General features: G+C 40.1%; 1 protein-coding gene across 1 annotated transcript; it reads right to left on the reverse strand.

Annotated features, from left to right (window-relative positions):
* Positions 1-7,464: 7,464 nt before the first annotated feature.
* LOC121385878 (RNA-binding protein 42-like) lies at positions 7,465-23,955 on the reverse strand. Its single transcript, XM_041516668.1, has 4 exons — positions 23,856-23,955; positions 14,611-14,792; positions 10,038-10,793; positions 7,465-7,667 (listed from the first exon to the last, which is right to left on the reverse strand). Exons 1-4 carry the CDS (start codon positions 23,906-23,908, stop codon positions 7,465-7,467), a joined length of 1,194 nt encoding a protein of 397 aa, XP_041372602.1. The 5' UTR covers positions 23,909-23,955.
* Positions 23,956-24,730: the final 775 nt, after the last annotated feature.

The following is a 24,730-nucleotide window of genomic DNA, read 5'->3' on the forward strand; positions in this document are numbered from 1 at the left end:
TAAAAATTCCAAATTGTATGTAAAATTGCAAACTCAAGCCATAGGCGTCAAGTAAAATTTCAGAAACTAAACCCATGGCCTCATTCCACAAGGCAATCTAAGCACTACTATTGTCATATATTCCTACCATCACAAGCGTAACTTTTTTCTATGATTACCATGACCCAGTGTAGCTTAATGTTGTCATAAATTATGGTGAACATTTACAATTGGTACAAGACAGCTGTAAGCCACCAGTGTAGATGTCAAATGACAGTTAGGTGATGATTTTGATGATTTACTAATACTAAGAAGAATACCAACTCTTTCTTTACAAATGGATCTAATATACCCATGATACTTTTTAAGAATCTCGGCGTTCGATGAAAAACAATCTAGGCCATACAACCTTCACAAGAAAATATGGGAGATAACTCTGTCTTCTGTATTCAGCCTAAAACAAGTACATGTATGCCCTAAAAATGTGCCCAATACAACTATAAACATATCAACTACTAAACAATTTCAACAAAAAACCGACTGAAATATCAAGCCTAAATTAGCTTGAAATAACTCAAAATGCATTTCTGAATATCTACAACCCATCAAATCACTTCAATTCCATAACGTCAATTAATTAGATTAATGTGCTCCTTAAAAATCTCACTGTGCCCTGAACAATAGAAAATATATGTTGTGCCCAACTAGAGAGATCTACAGCCCTATAGGCTATCACATCACTACAGCACATGCTATAGTGCCACCATTGCTTATGATGGTTTTGTGATTTTTTACAGGGCATTTGAATTTCTCAGATAACCAATATGTCGTTTGTGTGGTTTTAGTGTTTACACAAAGGATTTTCTTCAGTAGTTCAGATACAAATGAAAAGGTTAATGGGCAACAATATTCTAATGAGAATCGATACATGGTCAATAATATAGGAACCTGTGTCAAAATCATTTTTAACCTCATTTAAGGAAGATTTAACAAAATGTTTTTAACCAATTTCAATTTAGGATTAAACAAGTATAATAATGATCTGTAGACGATATTTGTCAAACATTTTAAAACCTCGATATAATTTAACCAACATTTATTGACATCAGTTTCGATTCGTTGGAAATTAGAAATTTAGCAAAATGCTATTCATAGTAACGAGAACATGATTTTCCCACAATGGTGGCACGAGATCTCACGCACCACAGTGCATGTTTGTAATATATGGTACATGCTCTTGTGACAGGTAAAATGGGTTTTAAACTAAATCAATCTAATGGTAGCTGCCAGGATGAGGCTATGTATTGGCATGCTTTGACAGACACAAAGTTAATATTAGTGGTCATTTTGTCGTACACTAGGTACAGTCGCTAGTATGACATTGCGTTTGCTATTAATAGACCCGATTCAGTCCGTGAAGAATCAATAATTGGCAGAGTCCTTATTCCAACTGGCTTCGAATAGCAGTTAGCGAGATTTTCATGACACCCATCTATAATTATTTTTAACATATTTTGTTTCATCAGTATCGGTATATAACATAATATTCTGAGAAACTACCCATAAAGGTTCTGTGACGTGCTTCAAACACCGAATATTGTGACGTTGGACTAAGAATTTCAGCAAACGTGTGTTAAGTGTAAATATGTCTGTAGCGTGCTAACAAGGGTAGCATTTTATAACGAAAGTAGACGATGGTCATGAAGGAAATAGCTGAACACACTGAACAAAATTGTTTGTGCCAAATTTGACTAAAACTCAGGCCAGTCCCTTTAATTTCCGAACAGTATATGATTTTGTGCATGTAGCGAAATGATCAAAGGGAACGTGCAACTATGTTACTAAACTTTTTTGAGACTTCTAAAGACATGCTGATGTGAAGCAAATACATTATATCTTTTTCACACCAGCAATGTAGGCTTTCTTCCAAAAACTGATAATTTTTTTTAAAGATTTTCGGACGAATGATTACAGCTTTTGCACAAACGATCTGTCATTTATGTTGATACTGGTTTTGCATAACCAACAAACGGAACAACAAAATCGTTCATGCCAAATTTTATGCCCTGTTGTAGCTCTAAGATAGTTTTGATATAAAATGAGCCCAGGCTATGATTTTTCTGTGGGATGGGGCCCTGGACTCTCTGTTTTGATATAAAATGAGCCCAGGCTATGATTTTTCTGTGGGATGGGGCCCTAGTCTCTCTGTTTTGATATAAAATGAGCCCAGGCTATGATTTTTCTGTGGGATGGGGCCCTAGACTCTCTGTTTTGATATAAAATGAGCCCAGGCTATGATGTTTCTGTGGGATGGGGCCCTAGTCTCTCTGTTTTGATATAAAATGAGCCCAGGCTATGATGTTTCTGTGGGATGGGGCCCTAGTCTCTCTGTTTTGATATAAAATGAGCCCAGGCTATGATGTTTCTGTGGGATGGGGCCCTAGTCTCTCTGTTTTGATATAAAATGAGCCCAGGCTATGATGTTTCTGTGGGATGGGGCCCTAGTCTCTCTGTTTTGATATAAAATGAGCCCAGGCTATGATTTTTCTGTGAGATGGGGCCCTAGTCTCTCTGTTTTGATATAAAATGAGCCCAGGCTATGATTTTTCTGTGGGATGGGGCCCTAGTCTCTCTGTTTTGATATAAAATGAGCCCAGGCTATGATTTTTCTGTGGGATGGGGCCCTAGTCTCTCTGTTTTGATATAAAATGAGCCCAGGCTATGATGTTTCTGTGGGATGGGGCCCTAGTCTCTCTGTTTTGATATAAAATGAGCCCAGGCTATGATGTTTCTGTGGGATGGGGCCCTAGTCTCTCTGTTTTGATATAAAATGAGCCCAGGCTATGATGTTTCTGTGGGATGGGGCCCTAGTCTCTCTGTTTTGATATAAAATGAGCCCAGGCTATGATGTTTCTGTGGGATGGGGCCCTAGTCTCTCTGTTTTGATATAAAATGAGCCCAGGCTATGATGTTTCTGTGGGATGGGGCCCTAGTCTCTCTGTTTTGATATAAAATGAGCCCAGGCTATGATTTTTCTGTGGGATGGGGCCCTAGTCTCTCTGTTTTGATATAAAATGAGCCAAGGCTATGATTTTTCTGTGAGATGGGGCCCTAGTCTCTCTGTTTTGATATAAAACGAGCCCAGGCTATGATGTTTCTGTGGGATGGGGCCCTAGTCTCTCTGTTTTGATATAAAACGAGCCCAGGCTATGATGTTTCTGTGGGATGGGGCCCTGGACCCTCTGTTTTGATATAAAACGAGCCCAGGCTATGATGTTTCTGTGGGATGGGGCCCTGGACCCTCTGTTTTGATATAAAACGAGCCCAGGCTATGATGTTTCTGTGGGATGAGGCCCTGGACCCTCTGTTTTGATATAAAACAAGCCAAGGCTATGATGTTTCTGTGGGATGAGGCCCTGGACTCTCTGTTTTGATATAAAACGAGCCAAGGCTATGATTTTTCTGTGGGATGAGGCCCTGGACCCTCTGTTTTGATATAAAACGAGCCAAGGCTATGATGTTTCTGTGGGATGAGGCCCTGGACCCTCTGTTTTGATATAAAACGAGCCAAGGCTATGATGTTTCTGATGGGGCCCTGGACCCTCTGTTTTGATATAAAACGAGCCCAGGCTATGATTTTTCTGTGGGATGAGGCCCTGGACCCTCTGTTTTGATATAAAACGAGCCCAGGCTATGATGTTTCTGTGGGATGGGGCCCTGGACCCTCTGTTTTGATATAAAACGAGCCCAGGCTATGATGTTTCTGTGGGATGGGGCCCTGGACCCTCTGTTTTGATATAAAACGAGCCCAGGCTATGATGTTTCTGTGGGATGGGGCCCTGGACCCTCTGTTTTGATATAAAACGAGCCCAGGCTATGATGTTTCTGTGGGATGGGGCCCTGGACCCTCTGTTTTGATATAAAACGAGCCCAGGCTATGATGTTTCTGTGGGATGGGGCCCTGGACCCTCTGTTTTGATATAAAACGAGCCCAGGCTATGATGTTTCTGTGGGATGGGGCCCTGGACCCTCTGTTTTGATATAAAACGAGCCCAGGCTATGATGTTTCTGTGGGATGGGGCCCTGGACCCTCTGTTTTGATATAAAACGAGCCCAGGCTATGATTTTTCTGTGGGATGGGGCCCTGGACCCTCTGTTTTGATATAAAACGAGCCAAGGCTATGATGTTTCTGTGGGATGGGGCCCTGGACCCTCTGTTTTGATATAAAACGAGCCAAGGCTATGATGTTTCTGTGGGATGGGGCCCTGGACCCTCTGTTTTGATATAAAATGAGCCAAGGCTATGATGTTTCTGTGGGATGGGGCCCTGGACCCTCTGTTTTGATATAAAACGAGCCAAGGCTATGATGTTTCTGTGGGATGGGGCCCTGGACCCTCTGTTTTGATATAAAACGAGCCCAGGCTATGATGTTTCTGTGGGATGGGGCCCTGGACCCTCTGTTTTGATATAAAACGAGCCCAGGCTATGATGTTTCTGTGGGATGGGGCCCTGGACCCTCTGTTTTGATATAAAACGAGCCCAGGCTATGATGTTTCTGTGGGATGAGGCCCTGGACCCTCTGTTTTGATATAAAACGAGCCAAGGCTATGATGTTTCTGTGGGATGAGGCCCTGGACTCTCTGTTTTGATATAAAACGAGCCAAGGCTATGATTTTTCTGTGGGATGAGGCCCTGGACCCTCTGTTTTGATATAAAACGAGCCAAGGCTATGATGTTTCTGTGGGATGAGGCCCTGGACCCTCTGTTTTGATATAAAACGAGCCAAGGCTATGATTTTTCTGTGGGATGAGGCCCTGGACCCTCTGTTTTGATATAAAACGAGCCAAGGCTATGATGTTTCTGTGGGATGGGGCCCTGGACCCTCTGTTTTGATATAAAACGAGCCCAGGCTATGATGTGGGATGGGGCCCTGGACCCTCTGTTTTGATATAAAACGAGCCCAGGCTATGATGTTTCTGTGGGATGAGGCCCTGGACCCTCTGTTTTGATATAAAACGAGCCAAGGCTATGATGTTTCTGTGGGATGAGGCCCTGGACCCTCTGTTTTGATATAAAACGAGCCAAGGCTATGATGTTTCTGTGGGATGGGGCCCTGGACCCTCTGTTTTGATATAAAACGAGCCCAGGCTATGATTTTTCTGTGGGATGGGGCCCTGGACCCTCTGTTTTGATATAAAACGAGCCCAGGCTATGATGTTTCTGTGGGATGGGGCCCTGGACCCTCTGTTTTGATATAAAATGAGCCCAGGCTATGATGTTTCTGTGGGATGGGGCCCTGGACCCTCTGTTTTGATATAAAACGAGCCCAGGCTATGATGTTTCTGTGGGATGGGGCCCTGGACCCTCTGTTTTGATATAAAACGAGCCCAGGCTATGATTTTTCTGTGGGATGGGGCCCTGGACCCTCTGTTTTGATATAAAACGAGCCCAGGCTATGATTTTTCTGTGGGATGGGGCCCTGGACCCTCTGTTTTGATATAAAACGAGCCAAGGCTATGATGTTTCTGTGGGATGGGGCCCTGGACCCTCTGTTTTGATATAAAACGAGCCCAGGCTATGATGTTTCTGTGGGATGGGGCCCTGGACCCTCTGTTTTGATATAAAACGAGCCCAGGCTATGATGTTTCTGTGGGATGGGGCCCTGGACCCTCTGTTTTGATATAAAACGAGCCCAGGCTATGATTTTTCTGTGGGATGGGGCCCTGGACCCTCTGTTTTGATATAAAACGAGCCCAGGCTATGATTTTTCTGTGGGATGGGGCCCTGGACCCTCTGTTTTGATATAAAACGAGCCAAGGCTATGATGTTTCTGTGGGATGGGGCCCTGGACCCTCTGTTTTGATATAAAACGAGCCCAGGCTATGATGTTTCTGTGGGATGGGGCCCTGGACCCTCTGTTTTGATATAAAACGAGCCCAGGCTATGATGTTTCTGTGGGATGGGGCCCTGGACCCTCTGTTTTGATATAAAACGAGCCCAGGCTATGATGTTTCTGTGGGATGGGGCCCTGGACCCTCTGTTTTGATATAAAACGAGCCCAGGCTATGATTTTTCTGTGGGATGGGGCCCTGGACCCTCTGTTTTGATATAAAACGAGCCCAGGCTATGATTTTTCTGTGGGATGGGGCCCTGGACCCTCTGTTTTGATATAAAAACGAGCCAAGGCTATGATGTTTCTGTGGGATGGGGCCCTGGACCCTCTGTTTTGATATAAAACGAGCCAAGGCTATGATGTTTCTGTGGGATGAGGCCCTGGACCCTCTGTTTTGATATAAAACGAGCCAAGGCTATGATGTTTCTGTGGGATGAGGCCCTGGACTCTCTGTTTTGATATAAAACGAGCCCAGGCTATGATGTTTCTGTGGGTTGGGGCCCTGGACCCTCTGTTTTGATATAAAACGAGCCAAGGCTATGATGTTTCTGTGGGATGGGGCCCTGGACCCTCTGTTTTGATATAAAACGAGCCAAGGCTATGATGTTTCTGTGGGATGGGGCCCTGGACCCTCTGTTTTGATATAAAATGAGCCCAGGCTATGATTTTTCTGTGGGATGAGGCCCTGGACCCTCTGTTTTGATATAAAACGAGCCAAGGCTATGATGTTTCTGTGGGATGGGGCCCTGGACCCTCTGTTTTGATATAAAACGAGCCCAGGCTATGATTTTTCTGTGGGATGAGGCCCTGGACCCTCTGTTTTGATATAAAATGAGCCAAGGCTATGATGTTTCTGTGGGATGGGGCCCTGGACCCTCTGTTTTGATATAAAACGAGCCCAGGCTATGATTTTTCTGTGGGATGGGGCCCTGGACCCTCTGTTTTGATATAAAACGAGCCCAGGCTATGATTTTTCTGTGGGATGGGGCCCTAGACTCTCTGTTTTGATATAAAACGAGCCCAGGCTATGATTTTTCTGTGAGATGAGGCCCTAGACTCTCTGTTTTGATATAAAATGAGCCCAGGCTATGATTTTTCTGTGGGATGGGGCCCTGGACTCTCTGTTTTGATATAAAATGAGCCCAGGCTATGATTTTTCTGTGGGATGGGGCCCTGGACCCTCTGTTTTGATATAAAACGAGCCCAGGCTATGATTTTTCTGTGGGATGGGGCCCTGGACTCTCTGTTTTGGGGCGGGATTTAGCTCAGTTGGTTGAGTGCTCACTTGAGGTGCCTGTGTTGCAAGATCGAACCATCTCAATGGTTCCATTCAATGGATTGTTTATTTTCTCATACCAACCAGTCCACCACAACTGGTCAAAGCATGTGGTACATTGTATGTGCTATCCTTTCTGTGGGAATATGCATATAAATGATCCCTTAATTGCTGCATTAAGAAAAATGTAGCGGGTTTCGTCTGATGACTATAAGTCAGAAATACCAATTGCTTGACATCCAATAGCCGATTATTAATTAATCAATGTGCTCTAGTGGTGTCATTAAACAAAAGAAACTTTTAACTTCTTTTTTTTCACTCACCATTCATTTCCCTCATGGCTCTAGTGAAGTCAGTGGGATCACGAAAGCTTGCAAACCCGTAACCCTTTGTTTTGTTGCTTCTGCGATCTCGAATAACCTTAGCTTTGACAAATGATGGATATTTGGAGAATGCTCGAATCAAGTGTTCATCAGTGACCTCATTTCCAAGGTCGCCACAAAACATCCGGAAATCATCTGCAAAATAAAGGCACTCAACAAAATTAATAAAGGGTCAGTAGACTTTTGTGGCAATTATTTGCTTGTGCGTTATATTCCGAGCTTCTGCCAGAGGGCTTCTGAAGGGTAAAAGAACACACTCTAAAATCCTGGAAATAAATGGATACATTTTTACACTTTTAGAGAACTGCATGCTGTAGATTGATATTTTGTTATTAAAACCTTCATTATAAAAGCTATCTTGTTAATTTGTAGTATTAAATTTTATTTAACACATAAAACAAACACAACAAATACGATAGTGTAGTTTATTTATGATAAAATGGTCAATTAGATAAGTTACATTTTCAAACAAATGAAGGAAAGAGAAAGACTACATCATATGTGGTCATGTGGAATAGAAGAAAAAAAACCTTTAGTGGTAGAAATTTTGTCCCAAGGACTTGGCAAGCCTCATTGAAATTTACCCCACCTTGGGTGTACTTTTTTGATCCTACATGACCGCAGACGATGGAGTGTTATGGTTTTGCCTAGCTAGTGATTCGAGAATAATAAACACCAGCATTGTGATGTGAGAATAACACACTCTGGTCTAGTGATGAGAGAATAATAAACTGTGGTCTAGTGACGAGAGAATAGTAAACTGCGGTCTAGTGATGAGAGAATAGTAAACTGTGGTCTAGTGACGAGAGAATAATGAACTGCGGTCTAGTGATGAGAGAATAAACTGCGGTCTAGTGATGTGAAAATAATAAATGCCAGTCTAGTAATTTGAGAATAATAAACTGTGGTCTAGTGATGTAATAATAAACTGTGGTCTAGTAATGTGAGCATAATAAACTGCAGTCTAGTGATTGAGAGAATAATGAACTGTGGTCTAGTGATGAGAGAACAATAAACTGCGGTCTAGTGATGAGAAAATAATGAACTGCGGCCTAGTGATGAGAGAATAATAAACTGTGGCCTAGTGATGAGAGAATAATGAACTGTGGTCTAGTGATGAGAGAATAATAAACTGCGGCCTAGTGATGAGAGAATAATGAACTGTGGTCTAGTGATGAGAGAACAATGAACTGTGGTCTAGTGATGAGAGAACAATGAACTGTGGTCTAGTGATGAGAGAATAATAAACTGCGGTCTAGTGATGAGAGAATAATAAACATGCGGTCTAGTGATGAGAGAATAATAAACTGTGGTCTAGTGATGAGAGAATAATTAACTGTGGTCTAGTGATGAAAGAATAATGAACTGTGGTCTAGTGATGTGAAAATAATAAATGCCAGTCTAGTAATGTGAGAATAATAAACTGCGGTCTAGTGATGTAATAATAAACTGTGGTCTAGTAATGTGAGCATAATAAACTGCGGTCTAGTGATGAGAGAACAATAAACTGTGGTCTAGTGATGAGAGAACAATAAACTGCAGTCTAGTGATGAGAGAACAATAAACTGCGGTCTAGTGATGAGAGAACAATAAACTGCGATCTAGTGATGAGAGAGTAATAAACTGCGGTCGGGTGATGAGAGAACAATAAACTGCGGTCTAGTGATGAGAGAATAGTAAATTGCGGTCTAGTGACGAGAGAATAGTAAACTGCAGTCTAGTGATGATAGAATAATGAACTGCGGTCTAGTGATGAGAGAATAAACTGCGGTCTAGTGATGTGAAAATAATAAATGCCAGTCTAGTAATGTGAGAATAATAAACTGTGGTCTAGTGATGTAATAATAAACTGTGGTCTAGTAATGTGAGCATAATAAACTGCAGTCTAGTGATTGAGAGAATAATGAACTGTGGTCTAGTGACGAGAGAACAATAAACTGCGGTCTAGTGACGAGAGAACAATAAACTGCAGTCTAGTGATGTGAGAACAATAAACTGTGGTCTAGTGATGAGAGAATAGTAAACTGCGGTCTAGTGACGAGAGAATAGTAAACTGTGGTCTAGTGATGAGAGAATAATGAACTGCGGTCTAGTGATGAGAGAATAAACTGCGGTCTAGTGATGTGAAAATAATAAATGCCAGTCTAGTAATGTGAGAATAATAAACTGTGGTCTAGTGATGAGAGAATAATAAACTGCGGTCTAGTGATGAGAGAATAATGAACTGTGATCTAGTGATGAGAGAATAATAAACTGCGGTCTAGTGATGAGAGAATAATGAACTGCAGTCTAGAGATGTGAGAACAATAAACTGTGGTCTAGTAATGTGAGAACAATAAACTGCGGTCTAGTGATGAGAGAATAATGAACTGTGGTCTAGTGATGAGAGAACAATAAACTGCGGTCTAGTGATGAGAGAATACTGAACTGTGGTCTACTGATGAGAGAATAATAAACTGCAGACTAATGATGAGAGAATACTGAACTGCAGTCTGCTGGTCTCACCTGGCTCCCACTCTGCCAACGTCTGGTCCTCCCATGTGGTCCCCGCAGCCGTGCGTAGAAACTTCTTCTTCTTGTCTTTCTTCTCTTTTTTACTCAACACCGGCGCATCTCCCTCCATCTCCACTTCTCCCCCTGCCGTCATGGCGACATTAGCAACAACGTCCGCACCAACAACTGAGATTCCTTCAGCAGCAATGTCTGAAGCTTGTGGTGCAGCGACGTCTTCAACGACGTTCACCTCGTCCAACACAGGGGCGGGCACTTTGGCATCTTCTTCACTGGAAGTGGGTTTAACAATTTTCACCGGCGCTGCCGAATACACAACTTTCGGCTTTTCGATCACGTGCAGCTGTTTGGGCTTCTCTATCACCGCTGGCGATGGGGAATTCCCCATGTTATTCATCGGCTGAGGCATTCCAAATGGGACCGGTCCCATACCCCGAGGTCCCATCATCGGACCTCGAGGTCCCATTGGAGGCATTCCCATTGGGGGGCAGCCGCCCATATGTGCCGGGCCCATGTTGCCCTTGAAGTTGATTGGAGGAGGTGGGGGGCGAGATATCATGTGACCAGGACGGGGCATTGGAGGGGCAGGACCTCGGTGTCGTAGCTGATGAGGTATGAAGGCGGGGGTTACACTGGACAGTGGGGGAGGTGGTGGTGGGGGGAGGAAGAGGTTAGAGTTGTCTGGTTTAGGTCCTGGCATCCTATCACATCTCTCTGCAGGTGGTGGCGGCGGTGGTGGTGGTGGAAGAACTGAAAAAAGAAGAAGTTTTATTACATTTTGCAGTCTTCTACACTGCACTGCCACCAAACTAGTCCATATATAACTCTCTTTTTTTTCATTTAGTGACTAAAACATTCTATACTACATGTATCTATATAAAAATACAAGTAGGCACCATCTGGATTCTACATGGAAAAGTTAACATAGAGGGCTGTTTTGTTTCAATGGACTATCCCAAGTTTGCAGCCAATGTTTCCCACCAACAGAACCGTTTCCCACCAACAGAACCTTTTTGACGATGACTATTACTGTACATCTTGGTGTCTGTACATGTATATCAAATGTAAGGGAAATTTTTGGATATGGCCATCCCTGACTAGTAATAATGAACATTCGTACAGTGAAACCCCTAAAACCGGACAGCCATGGGACCAAGGAAAAAGTTTGGTTTTGAGGGGTATCCAGTTTACAGAGGTTTCAGTATTGAGGTAAACCGTTTGTTGGTTGGTGTTCTCTACTGATATAGTAACTAATAAAAGTGCAAAAAAACAAAAGGTACACTTTCGAACTTTCGAATTATTTTAAGTTCATCATCAAGCGATAATTCAACATAGCGGCATTTCATGTCCAAGGTAAATACTAAAATGAAACACAGTTGACAAAGTTTCCACCAAACCAAGACAAACAATTTTACTCTTGGTTACTCATTATTTTGTTAAATAAACTTTGCAAAGATAAAAAACAAAACAACAACAACAAAAAAAGGGTTCAAACAATTGGAAAAATTTATTAAATTCCTAGTTGCTTTGCCGTTCATTGCGGTAATCGTGAGACGTACATGTAGGCTATGAAAAGGAGCTCAATCAAATTCGTAAGTTAATCTAACTTTGTAACAATCGAGCTCAGAATAAAGGGAGTACATGTGTTTCCTCCAGTTATTTAAACATTAAAACTGTTAATTAATCCCTTAATTGCACAACAGTGACACTGGAGCATGCGCACATGTAATTAGCTCTGCGTACGCAATCACGTTATCGGCTGAGAGGATATTCCAAGTATAAGTAATGCACTAATGATTGATGTCAGTGTGACCATCCAGTTTCCTGAGGTAAAATTTGCATTAAGGAACACAATGGGACCGGATAATTTCGTCCGGTGCAGTTTAGAGAGGTAAATTTTAGTGTTAAAAGATACGCAAATCATGGGACCATGTAAAACATCCGTTTTTGAGGGAATTCCGGTTTACTGAGGGGTTTCACTGTATATGAAAAATAAAGATTTCTGAAGTTAACAGAAGGTCAAGGTCATTGTGAACTTGCAACGTCAAGCGATGGCTAATTAATCAAGAGAAATCGATGCATAAAATATTCACACCTGATATACGAGAGAAATGTTCCATACGATCATTGCACAATTGCAGTATACATAAAGGGTGTCATGATACACCTACCTACCTCATGATACGATACATAGCCACGTTGTTGCTGTTATTAATTTAAGTATACATAAAGGGTGTCATGATACACCTACCTACCTCATGATACGACACATAGCCACGTTGTTGCTGTTATTAATTTAAGTATACATAAAGGGTGTCATGATACACCTACCTACCTCATGATACGATACATAGCCACGTTGTTGCTGTTATTAATTTAAGCTTGTAAAATACCTAGGCTAACACTGCAGACTCCATCTTATTACAACTTCCATTTATGTCAGTTGTTTTTGATAAAAAAATAATAATGAAATTGAAATTTAGGTATATTTAAAATCCAGCTAACTTTTCAGATGTCACTTTACAGTCTTACAAATATATTTTATCTAACAAATATCATGATTATTGTAAACTAATTTTGTTCAGTGTATGTTTAACCACAAATTGTATAAATACTGCATGTTCACTTACTGCGATCGCAATCTGCATGCATGCTCTCGACCATGGGTGCGAAATTAAAAAAGACAAAGAAAATAAATAAAACTGCAGTTAAGTATTCACTGATGCGAACTATTGTTCTTATTACAAATTTACATCAAGATTTACTTGTTTGTAATCATATTGAATTTGTGTAATGTTTGCAACACTGTCTTGACATGTGCGGTCTCAGCTGACTGTGAAGCGTGACCTATATTCACATTGACAGCTTGGGATAGCCTACTTGTCTTTTGGTCCTGAACTAGCATGTGTAAGGAAACTGACAATCATTGTCGGTCAGTTTTTATTACTTTAGGGACCACAGAGATAATTTGAGAGGGCACCCGTTGCTGCCAGGCCATGGACTACTCTGTCAGATTGTCAGAAACGGATGCATTACAGTAGCGGATCCAGGGGGTGTCCAGACCCCTCCTTTTTGAAAACCGACCATAACCTTTAAGGGGAAACATGATTATAGTAACTGTTCTGTGTAAAAGGGGTGATCAGTCATCACATTTGGACCTCCCCTGTTAGAAATCCTGCATCTGCGCCTGCATTATGCCACAGACACGATAGTACATACATGCACCACAGACTTTTTGTCATACCAGTTATGGAGCACTAGATGGAACTAGAAAAAGCCCAATGGGCCCACCAACTGGGATCGATCCTAAACCTCTTGACTGCATTGTACCATAGAAGAAATATTTGGAATTCAAATATACTGAACTAGATGCCACCACTAATTACCTTAGTGACATCTTCCATACCGACTGTTGTAAAGAAGTGTCTGGTCCCCCCCCCCCCCCCAACTGAGATAGATGCCACCACTAATTACCTTAGTGACATCTTCCATACCGACTGTTGTAAAGAAGTGTCTGGTCCTACCCCCGTCCCCTGACTGAGCTAGATGCCACCACTAATTACCTTAGAGGCATCTTACGTACCGACTGTTGTAAAGAAGTGTCTGGTCCTCCTCCCCTCACCCCCCCAACTGACCTAGATGCCATAACTAATTACCTTAGAGGCATCTTCCGTACCGACTGTTGTAAAGAAGTGTCTGATCCCCCCCCCCCCCGTCCGATTGAGCTAGATGCCACAACTAATTACCTGTTATAGGCATCTTCTGTACCAACTATTGTAAAGAAGTGTCTGGTTCCCCCCCCCCACCCCGCGACTGAGCTAGATGCCACCACTAATTACCTGTTAAAGACATCTTCTATACCGACTGTTGTAAAGAAGTGTCTGGTCCTCCCCCCCCCCCTCCCCGACTGAGCTAGATGCCACCACTAATTACCTGTTAAAGACATCTTCCATACCGACTGTTGTAAAGAAGTGTCTGGTCCCCCCCCCCCTCCCCGACTGAGCTAGATGCCACCACTAATTACATGTTAAAGACATCTTCCATACCGACTGTTGTAAAGAAGTGTCTGGTCCTTCCCACCCCCCCCCCGACTGAGCTAGATGCCACCACTAATTACCTGTTAAAGACATCTTCCATACCGACTGTTGTAAAGAAGTGTCTGGTCCTCCCCCCCCCCCCCCCCCTCCTCCCCGACTGAGCTAAATGCCACCACTAATTACCTGTTAAAGACATCTTCTGTACTGACTGTTGTAAAGAAGTGTCTGGTCCTCCCCCCCTCCCCGACTGACCTAGATGCCACCAGTAATTACCGTAGACATCTTCCATACCAACTGTTGTAAAGAAGAATTTGGTCACCCCCCGCACACACACACACTGATGCCACCACTAATTACCGTAGAGACATCTTCCATACCGACTATTGTAAAGAAGAATTTGGTCACCCCCCCACACTGATGCCACCACTAACTACCTGTTAGAGGCATTGTCTGTACCAACTGTTGTAAAGAAGAATTTGGTCACACACACACCCCCCCCCCCCCCCCACATTGATGCCACCACTAATTACCTGTTAGAGGCATCTTCCGTACTGACTGTTGAAAAGAAGTGTCATGTATTACACCTGGTGGTAAGTCGTGCGAGGGTTTCTGCGACAACTGCTGCTGGACTCGTGTGAAGGTCTCCGAGCCGATGATCATCCGAGGCATTGCACCGCGACCCATGTCCGAGGTCAAAATCTCAGCCTCGAAGCTGTAAAACAAAATGAAAGCATATTACTATTTTTTAGTATTTTCCCTAGTCTGTTTTAGTGTGGTGTACGTAGTGCCATGCCTCAAATTGTCTGAGGTTAAAATCTCAGCCTTTAAAGCTGAAAAATATATACTGAAAAGATATTAGTGTTTTCTCAAGCCGGTTTTAGTGTGCCACAGCACCATGCCACAAACTGTCTGAAGAGTCTGAAGTCGAAATCTCACCATTTGAAGCTGAAAAATTAAAAGTAAAGTTATATTTTCTCTAGCCTGTTTTAGTGTGGCACAGCACTCTGCGATACATGTCCAAGGTAAAACATTCGGCCTGGAAACTGAACAGATAGCAACTAGTGTTTTCTCTAGCCAGTCTTAGTGTGGCACAGTAACATGCCTCAAATGGCCACTATTTGTTTGATCTATTTTCCACTTTTCTTACATACATACATCTCTAGCCATTATGTAAGTAGACAATTCAAGCTAATATTTTACATTGAAATTGCATTTTTTTGTTACACCCAATAAAAAAAGTTGTTTTTTTAAGGACACCACTAGAGCACATTGATTTATTAATCATTGACAGGATAGCACATACCATGGCACTTGATATACCAGTCATGGTGCACTGGCTGGAATGGGAAATAGACCAACGGGGATCAATCCAAGACCAATAGCACGTCAAACGAGCGCTTTACAACTGGGCTACATCCCACCCCTACACTAAATAAACAACATATTATTACGTAGGTCTATTCATGTAATGAAACTACAATTGTTTAATCAGCCAATACACTACACATTAACATAAAATGTCATTTGTAGTTTCAGGGTATGCACTTGGGATTTTTTTTTACTAGCCAATCGGGCCACTCACAGCAACACTTTGTCTCACCGTACAACGTTTGAATGGCCTGCGATCGAATTTCATTAAAAAGAAAAGAACTTACTTAAATTGCACTTCAAAAACATGTTATCATATCATACAAATAATAATAACAACACAAAAGAAGGAAACAGAACTTGTTTTAGTTTTATTACAAACTGTTGTAATTAAATTATAATTATTATATTGTCACGGGACCGACACAATCAAACATCTGGAATGTATTACCAAGGCTCAGTCTTGGAATGAATAAGGTGCTTTTATGGATGAGGAATTAACAAAATACTAAGTTAATTGACAGCAATCTATACAAACAATAATCACACCCACTGGAGAAATAAACACACAACACAAGTTAAAGGCATAATCACTATTTAATTATGCAATGGATAATAATGATAACAACAATATTTCTATAGTAGACTCTGTATATTCTGTAAGAAACGAAAACATTCCAACACAATGTAACTTTGGAAAACCTAAGGCTCATAAACAAAAAATTTCAGCGAAACAGCGTAGCGGAATGTGACGAGTTGTTCCGATTGTTACTAAATGGAAAGTAAACACGGACATGGCCATGGTGTTCCAACTGAACCTACGAATACATTTACGTGACTGAGGTAACTTTCCGATCTCTTACAAACATTAGTTATTTGCATACACGAGCATGTGGTGAGCAGCTGACTCTGTACAAATGTTAATGTCTGTCTAGTTCTCGAATGGCAGCAGGTTAGGTCAGGTCACAGGGCTTAACATGCAAATTCAGAGCAAGCTGTTGTAGCGCACACCTGTCATTAGGAATGGGACGATTATTCGATGTTAACGAAAATCGCAGTTTTAGGCCCACGGTTTGGTGCATCGTTTCCCAATTGGCTAACTGCAGTTCATTTCGATTTTTTTTTTTTAAATGGTACATGTATAAACATTTTTGCACCTTGCTGTTATGCCCAATGACCCGTAAAGTGTTTCGACCAATCACAGCATCCGATTCCCTTAAACCTGACATGTTAGCATGGGCGATCGGATCCTGCACAGAACCTGCAAATTTCTTGCCAGGAAAGTAAAAATTGTAACCTCCCAAAATAGCGACTGACCTGAGTGATCAATCTTTCAACACAATAAAAAATTTAAGTATGTTTCGTCCCAGTCGTCAAAAATTTAAAAAGCAAACATGTGTTAACTTCAAGAATAAGTTGGTGCCAAATTTCAACATCACTAATTTCCGTAAGTTTTTATCATGACGAAATCTTCCACACTTCCAGAACTACAATGTACGCAAACTACTTTGTACTTTTTGTCTTTCTTTTTCTTCAAATAAATCTTTGCAGAATTTTTTTTCACTTTCAGTAGAAATTAAATAAAAATAATAGCTAGTTAAATAATTCACTAAATTATATATTATGTGCATGTACTGTACATGTGCTTGCTTATCTTTTTATTTTTAACCAAATTGTGATACCTTTTTATGTAACTTGTTAAATAATTAACAGTAGGCCTATACATTATGTATTTGTGCTTATAATATCAAGTAATCCATACTTCTCATGAATCAAAGATTTGACATTATAAAAATAATAATAAACATTACAGAAATATACTTTACGTAAATTCAGTCTAGCTTCTATGTCATAACAAATAAACAATGCATTAATATAATGTATATTGCTAGAACAGCATGCAAGTTGATTGCCGCCATTTTGATTGTCACTGCTAGACTAAAATTGCTGATTGTTGTATGTGTGTGCGGATCAGTGCAATGAGAAAAAAGTTGCTTGCAATCATGCAATTTCATTTGCATGCGACAAAGTTGCAAAGGTCTGTGGTGACCTTATAGTGACATTCAACCAACATTAATGACATTGTTTACAATTGTCGCAAATGAAAAGAATGATAATAATAGTCCTACCCCTCATGTCTTGTGATATAATTTATTAGCACTCATTGATAAAAGTATAAAAATCCTTGGCAAGCCTTGGATTTCATACTTTTATCAACCCATGCTAATAAATTATATCACAAGACACTCGGGGAGTATCCTCTGTATAGTGGAAAGATGAAATGTAACAATAACTTAATAAATGCGGCCACTATATCAGCAAACTACATCAATATATCACTATGCGTCTGAACATTGATATAGTCTAGGTATTGTGTAGATTTGTTTAATTATTTATTTAAACCAATTCACAGGACTATCGAAATTAAAGTCTAAAATATGACAGGGTTGAAAATTAGCAGTCGCCTGGTCACCTGTGGTGACCTTTGTTGGCTAAGGACTAAGAATTTTAGAAAGGGAGTATGTGTGGCGACCAGACTGCTAGGTCACCTGTGGTGACCTTTGTTGGCTAAGGACTAAGAATTTTAGAAAGGGAGTATGTGTGGCGACCATCGATTTTAGTGTCTGGCGAGTATGGTACTAGTTAAAAAAGAAACACACTGATACTGAATCGAATGTGACAAAACACACCGCGTCTATGTTGCCGCGAACTAGTGATCTGGCAGCAGAAGACATAGAACATGTTCTATATTTTGACAGAGCCAACATAATGAATAAAGATAAAATTCATATTTAAAAACATATTAATTTATTAAGTTTTAATCCCATACCATCTCAAATAACATTTTATTGGGGATAAAAGAGCAGTGTAAACTATAACAAAAATTCTTCACAAATTACAATCAAACTGCATATGTTAACTCTTTTTTGTGATACAAGTTTCAAGGCACTTGATGGAACATCCAAAATAATCTGAATGACAACCATAATACATGATCAGGGCCATATCTCTGCACAAAGCATAGTCGAATGGGCATTTGGCAAAATAGTGGATGATTCTATGGATCTCTATCTAGGAGAACAGCTGGAAATTCCATCCCTCTTGTATTGCCACAAAGAGCACTGCCACTCCCAGACTAGTTTACTAAAGTACGCGATTTCTACCTTTAGTCTGTTTGTACTGCATTATCTTTTACCCGGTATTAAAAATCAGATTTAATATGTTTAATTTAATGGTACTTCATAAAGAAACATGTTTGTTTATATTGGATTTCTTTTTCAATTTGTTTTTTATTTGAGTTTGTATGGGTTTAAAACTTAATGACGTGTTTTTATATGGAGTTTTGCTTTATTCATTATGAAGTTAAACGTCAATTCATCGGTTTTCTTCAACGTAAACGGTTATTATTCAACAACAAAAAAACACTCAAGTTTTAATTTTACCTGTGCAGTTCCAATGTGATAATTGGAGGAGGGCTAGTTGAATTGGAGAAGGGCCAGTAAGATTTTTCTTCAACTGGCCCTGCTGTCGACCATGGTTTTCATGTTAATTTTCAATCCTGAAATGACGTCACTATGACATAGATTGGCCACACTGGTATTGGGCAATCGGAAATCCTCATAACTTCTGTCGAAACAGAACCGAGTGTAACTATACAGTTTATGAACTTGTTTGAATATTCCTATAAACGGAGAGATTTTTCCTTACAACCAAAACAACCTAAATTAGATATGCATAACTAATTGTTTATTTTGAAAAAAGACATGTTTTACTTAACGACACACTCAACAAATTTTATTTACGGTTATATGGCATCAGACATATGGTTAAAGACCACACATATATTGAGAGAGGAAACCTGCTGTCGCCACTTCGTGGGCTACTCTTTCCGATTAGCAGCAAGGGATCTTTTATATGCACCATTCTACAGACAGGGTAGTACATACGACGGCCTTTGATATACCAGTCGTGGTGCACAGGCTGGAATGAGAAATCGCCCACACCGACCGTGCATCGAGCGAACGCTGTACCACTGGGCTATGTCCTGCCTGTTTATTTTGATAACAAGTAAATGCTTTATCGACTTTGGTGTCAAAATAAAGGGAATTTGAAACTGAATAACATTCTAGTCCTCGTGACCTACATGTACTTTCCAAACGTTTTTGTTTTCAAAGATAAACATATCGTGTTTGGTACCAAAATAAAGGGTATACCGTATTTGACTGGAAGTAAAGTAAAGTTTGTTTTATTTAACGACACCGCTAGAGTGACTGGAAGTAAGCCCAGGGGGCCAAAACAACTCATTGACAGCTTAACATGGGGTGGGCTTATTCCCAGACATAAGGCCAATTTTGTTAAACAAATAAATAAATGAAAAAAAACAATATATAAATAGTAATAATTAAATGAACCAGAAAAAAACTAATTACAGTGTTCCATTTTTTATTAATAAATAAATAATAATAATAATTAGTAGTAGTAGTAATTTTTTTTTACTAATAAATAATCATCAAAAACACACCATCTATGTTACAATTATTTACCAGTGCTGTTTATTTACATCCAAAACTTAATGCTGAGAAGACTTACAACAACAGCAATTAACAACTGACACATTAGTGTAGCCTATACACGTTTGTGACATAGACAGCCAGCTTACTCTTTTCAGCTAGCTATACATGTACATGTAGTTGTCAATCTAGGTAACTGCAATTGTTCATAGCCAATCAGAATAAGGTATTTGCCTAATCAGTTGCCTAATCAGCATTAACAGCAGACCCAGTGTGGTTTCAGAAATCGACATTGGTTTTAGTTCAGACTGACATGGGTACATCAAAGAAACACTGCAGACATGAAATTGCAAACAATGTTAAATCTCACTGGTTGTAAAATATGTCTTACATATGTGCTATTTACAGCTTCCTACATGAGGTACATGTATGACCTTTTATTACATACCCATTAAATCTTACTATATAAATACAGTCCTGAATGCAAAAATTAAATACACTTTTCCGTATTCAACTCAACTGCCGGAACTATGCCGTATTCAACGCTACTATTTATAGCACATGGTTAGCAGGAATGCCCTTAGCGATATGTAAACACAGTTGGTGCCTGGTTTGAATTGCCTATTAAAGCAGTTAACTGTTATGCATGTTTAAAATGCGATTTTGTGGAGGTTTTATTATCTTTATTATGGCATCCCACATTTAGAATAAAATCCTTTGTAATGCAGGCCTTGACCTTAAGTTTGTTCAGTGATAGCCTACCGGGCTACCAGGTTATAAAATCTAGTAGCCCTTAGTAAAAATTGGTAGCCCCACAAAGTTCTTTAAAAGAAAAGGGAAAAAAGAAAAATAATTTATTTTTATTCAAACGTTTTAGGGTGGGTTTTTGTAAATCATGAGCAAATGGACAAAACAAAACAACCGACTTGTTTGGTACGATTCCAAAATACACAATAGTATTTATTATTATTATTATTTATTGTTTTAGGCCTAATCTTGTAATGAAGGCTTACAAAATATTATTGAAACACTTCAGCTGTCTGCTAATCGTACGATCTTCAGATCGATATTGTATATTTTAATACTTAAAATGGCTGCAACTATGTTCAATAGGTGTCATTTTGACGAATCTTAACAAAACTTGCCTTTATTCCAAAACAATAGCGTTTTTTATTGATGACAATAAACTTGTAAATGCCGAAAGCCAATTATCCCAGATAGGGGATCGCCATGTGTGTTTGTGTTATCACGTGACAAGGTCAGATGTCATTTGTAGCGAGGTTATTGCGCAAAGCGATAGCAAACGATAAGAGACCGATGGCCTACCACGACGCCACTGAGGCCGGTAAGTAGGCGTATATTACGAATAGTTAACCCATGACCCGTACGAACCAGGTATATCTGGCCACTGGATTACATCAAATTATTTGTTTTGGTCTGCTATGTTAAAAAAGATCCTACCACTGGCAAATATACTCCTTTATTTCACTAAATCATATTGCGTAACCGCCACCTGTGGGTCACACTAGGGGAGCAATTACAGTTACAGTGACTCCTGACAGCAGAGAGCGCACACATGAAAGGTAGAATTTCAGACACCGATGAATTAAACGTCTTGTTGATTGTTGAGTGACTGGACATGCCAAAACATATGGTAGCCCGACTACCAGGGTTAGACAACTGGTAGTCCGCTTGAGAAATCTGTAGCCAAAACACCCCGGGCTACCACTAAGGTCGAGCCCTGTAATGACAGATTTTGTCAAGAGTTTGTGTATATTTTTATCAACAACATTGAGGCCGTTCTAGATTAATGATGTCAGAGCCATTCGTAACTTGTAGCGATAGGTTACATGATGCGTTACAAAATGTTGAGGGAGGAAGACTGGTTGCATAATTGTTGAATTGAAAATGCCACATGAATGTCAATCACTCAATGTTCCAACCAACACTATCAATTGAAGAAATTGTAGGCCTACGTTTCACGAGTTTATTTAAAAAAATGTTTTAATAATATTAGTCGGTAGTGCACACCTGAGATGCTTGGGTCGTAGTTCATGAACCACCTTGTGACTAGTGTACACGTACAAATGACAAGAGACACAAGAAAAATTGCCACTAGCTACATGTATGACTATGAGATGACAGCAATACAGATTTTTTTTCTTAAAATATTTCTGCATTCATGGTTGATGCATTAGTTGCATTATAAAATGACTAAAACACATCTACTGTAAAAGGATTAATGTAATATTTGACACTACAGGTAATAATAACCTTTCAAATGATATCAAACTTGTATCACTTGAATGAGTTTCTAAAAATGACCTATTGGTTTACTTGACCACGGAATTGCCCTTTAATAATTTTAGACAAACTATTAAGTTCAAGTTTTAAAAGATAAAAGAAATTAAAAAATACATTTCTTCAAGTATATCATAAAACAAAAATTACTGTAGTAGATTTTATATTTTCATGTATGGATATTTCACATTCTCACGAGATTCTCGTATTATCTGTCATGGCTGCCAAAGAACTCTTTTCGTCTTGATAATTGTTAACTTGCATTGTATTAATCATATTTGCAACAACAATTAATTTAATATATATCAACGATATCGAGTAAGCGTTTCCAACAAAGTGTGAATGTTTTTTTTTACAGAACACTGAAGTTTGTTTTTGCTACACATGGGGTATGTGCCTCATCTCGTAGCGCTGAACAGAAGACCGTGTCGATGTCAGCGCTACTTTATCGTATCTAAGTTTTCATGAGATAAATTGGCACAAATTTGGAACATTGGTTCATTGGGGGTGGAGCTATTTGAGTTCTTTTTCTAAACTGCACACAAAAATAGTATTTTGGAGTTATTTCCAAAACATTTAAAATAATTGGACGGAAAATAATTTGCCGAACTGTAGCTCGTACTGGAACCTTGCCTATTGGTGGCCGTTGCGGTCTGACTATTTACCCCAAGACACCACCAAGATACCCAAGACTTAAAAAATTAATTAAAGTGTACTATTATATCAAATATTTAGTGGAAAATAAAGTAAAAGAATTAATTTTAAGCCTTAATGACAGCCGACATGTATACTACACTCATACATTATACATACAAACACTGCGGTGTCTTGGGGGTAAATAGTCTATTATCTCCCTTAGCAATCGGCTGTCATTAAGGCTTAAAAATAATTATTTTACTTCATTTTCCACAAACTATTTTCAGGGCTTCTAGATTATGGTAGCCCCACTCCCATGGCTAGTGATATTCAATGTTGGGCTAGTAAATAACTACTATAGCCATGCCCGACTGTTTTTGGTCAAATGTTGCAGTTAAATCTATTTAGGAAATATGAATATCCTGCTCCCACCCCAACCCTCAATGTTAGTGTTTTTAAGATCTGTCTCCTTCTTTAGGTGACACATCTGATTATTACTATTATTTAGTAAAATTGTATTAACTTAAAAAGTAAAGTAGGGCTGGTGAATTTTTAAACGTGGCTAATAAATCTTTTAAATCACTGATCTCAATGATTCTCATGGCTAGTGCCGTAGTGGATTTTATAAAAATTCTAGAAGCCCTGTATTTTATAAAATAGTACACTTTAATTCATTTTTTAAAATATTTATGGAGTCTTGGGGTATCTTGGTGGTGTCTTGGGGGTAAATAGTCGGACCCGTGGCCGTTGTGATTGGTTTCCCATGGTCGCCTCCTAGTTTTAACCCTTCGGAAAGAACTTTTGAGAATGCGAGTATCACGGAATTAAATAACATACATGAAACATTGCGTATTTACAGAACAGTTTTCGACTCAAACTCATTATATTAGATATTCGTTAAACCCCAATTAAAAAGTACAGTTGCGATCACAATGACAACAAACAAAGTAATTTCCTACCGGTTCATTTCAGCCTCCATTTCTTTTAACTTCTCCGACGTTATCGACGCCATGGTTGTTGTTTTCCTTAGTATTTCTCACCTTCCGCAGGAAGTTCCTGCTAGATGGTAATATTTTGTTCGTGGTACAATTCCACCACACCGAATCTTAACTTTTACGGTATCTTACAGAACATCAGGGTTCTAGATTATGGTAGCTCCACTCCCATGGCTAATGCATTCCCAGTCTGGAGCTCCACGCGGTAAGACGTGTTTGTTTCGCTTGTGCACATTGCACGTGCTTTCGTGTGCTCGACTTGGGGTCCTTCATTTCGTTGTTTTTGTCAGCGAAATGAAGTTTTCTACTGGAATGTATGCGGCCATTGGAACTGATTGAACGCTGGGACGCTTCTCATTTCGACAGCCTGCACCACCAGGTTGGATTTTTTTTTTAGTGAGATGCCTTGCCTCCACGTCATTTCCCCGTCTGACTGTCAACTCGTTTCTTTCGTGACTCGTATGACGGCCATTCTGCAGAACGCCACGGTTGTTCGCGTTTAGACTCTACATGTCCGAGCCTGTCCTAGCAGCACTGGAAGATTGACCGCCCCACTCTAAGAAGAAATAGGAAGCGGGGTCGGCCCCTACTACTCTTTTTCTAGACTTAACCTTGCTTTATAGTGATACCAACTCGTATCCTCCGGAGTCGGGCCCGTCCGCACCACTATACCAACCCATGACGACTGGACTATACCCTAGTCTGATACTCTCTCTCGTTCAAACGGATCCGGCTTCTCAAGATCTGTATTTCAGCACAGCACTACACCTTCAACGTCTATCGACTGTCAATCTAGGGGTTTTCTTGACGGGATGCAACCCATCTCGTCCCTTTAAGCT

This window comes from Gigantopelta aegis, chromosome 12 (genome assembly GCF_016097555.1).
Source record: "Gigantopelta aegis isolate Gae_Host chromosome 12, Gae_host_genome, whole genome shotgun sequence".
NCBI lineage: Eukaryota > Metazoa > Mollusca > Gastropoda > Neomphalida > Peltospiridae > Gigantopelta > Gigantopelta aegis.

Coding starts and splice junctions, on each gene's coding strand:
- LOC121385878 (XM_041516668.1), bottom strand. CDS start 23,908: ATGGCGTCGATAACGTCGGAGAAGTTAAAAGAAATGGAGGCTGAAATG. Junction 14,793..23,855: donor ATGGAGGCTGAAATGAACCG/GTAGGAAATTAC, acceptor TTTGTTTTACAG/CTTCGAGGCTGAGATTTTGA. Junction 10,794..14,610: donor ACGGAAGATGCCTCTAACAG/GTAATTAGTGGT, acceptor TTCTTTTTTCAG/TTCTTCCACCACCACCACCG.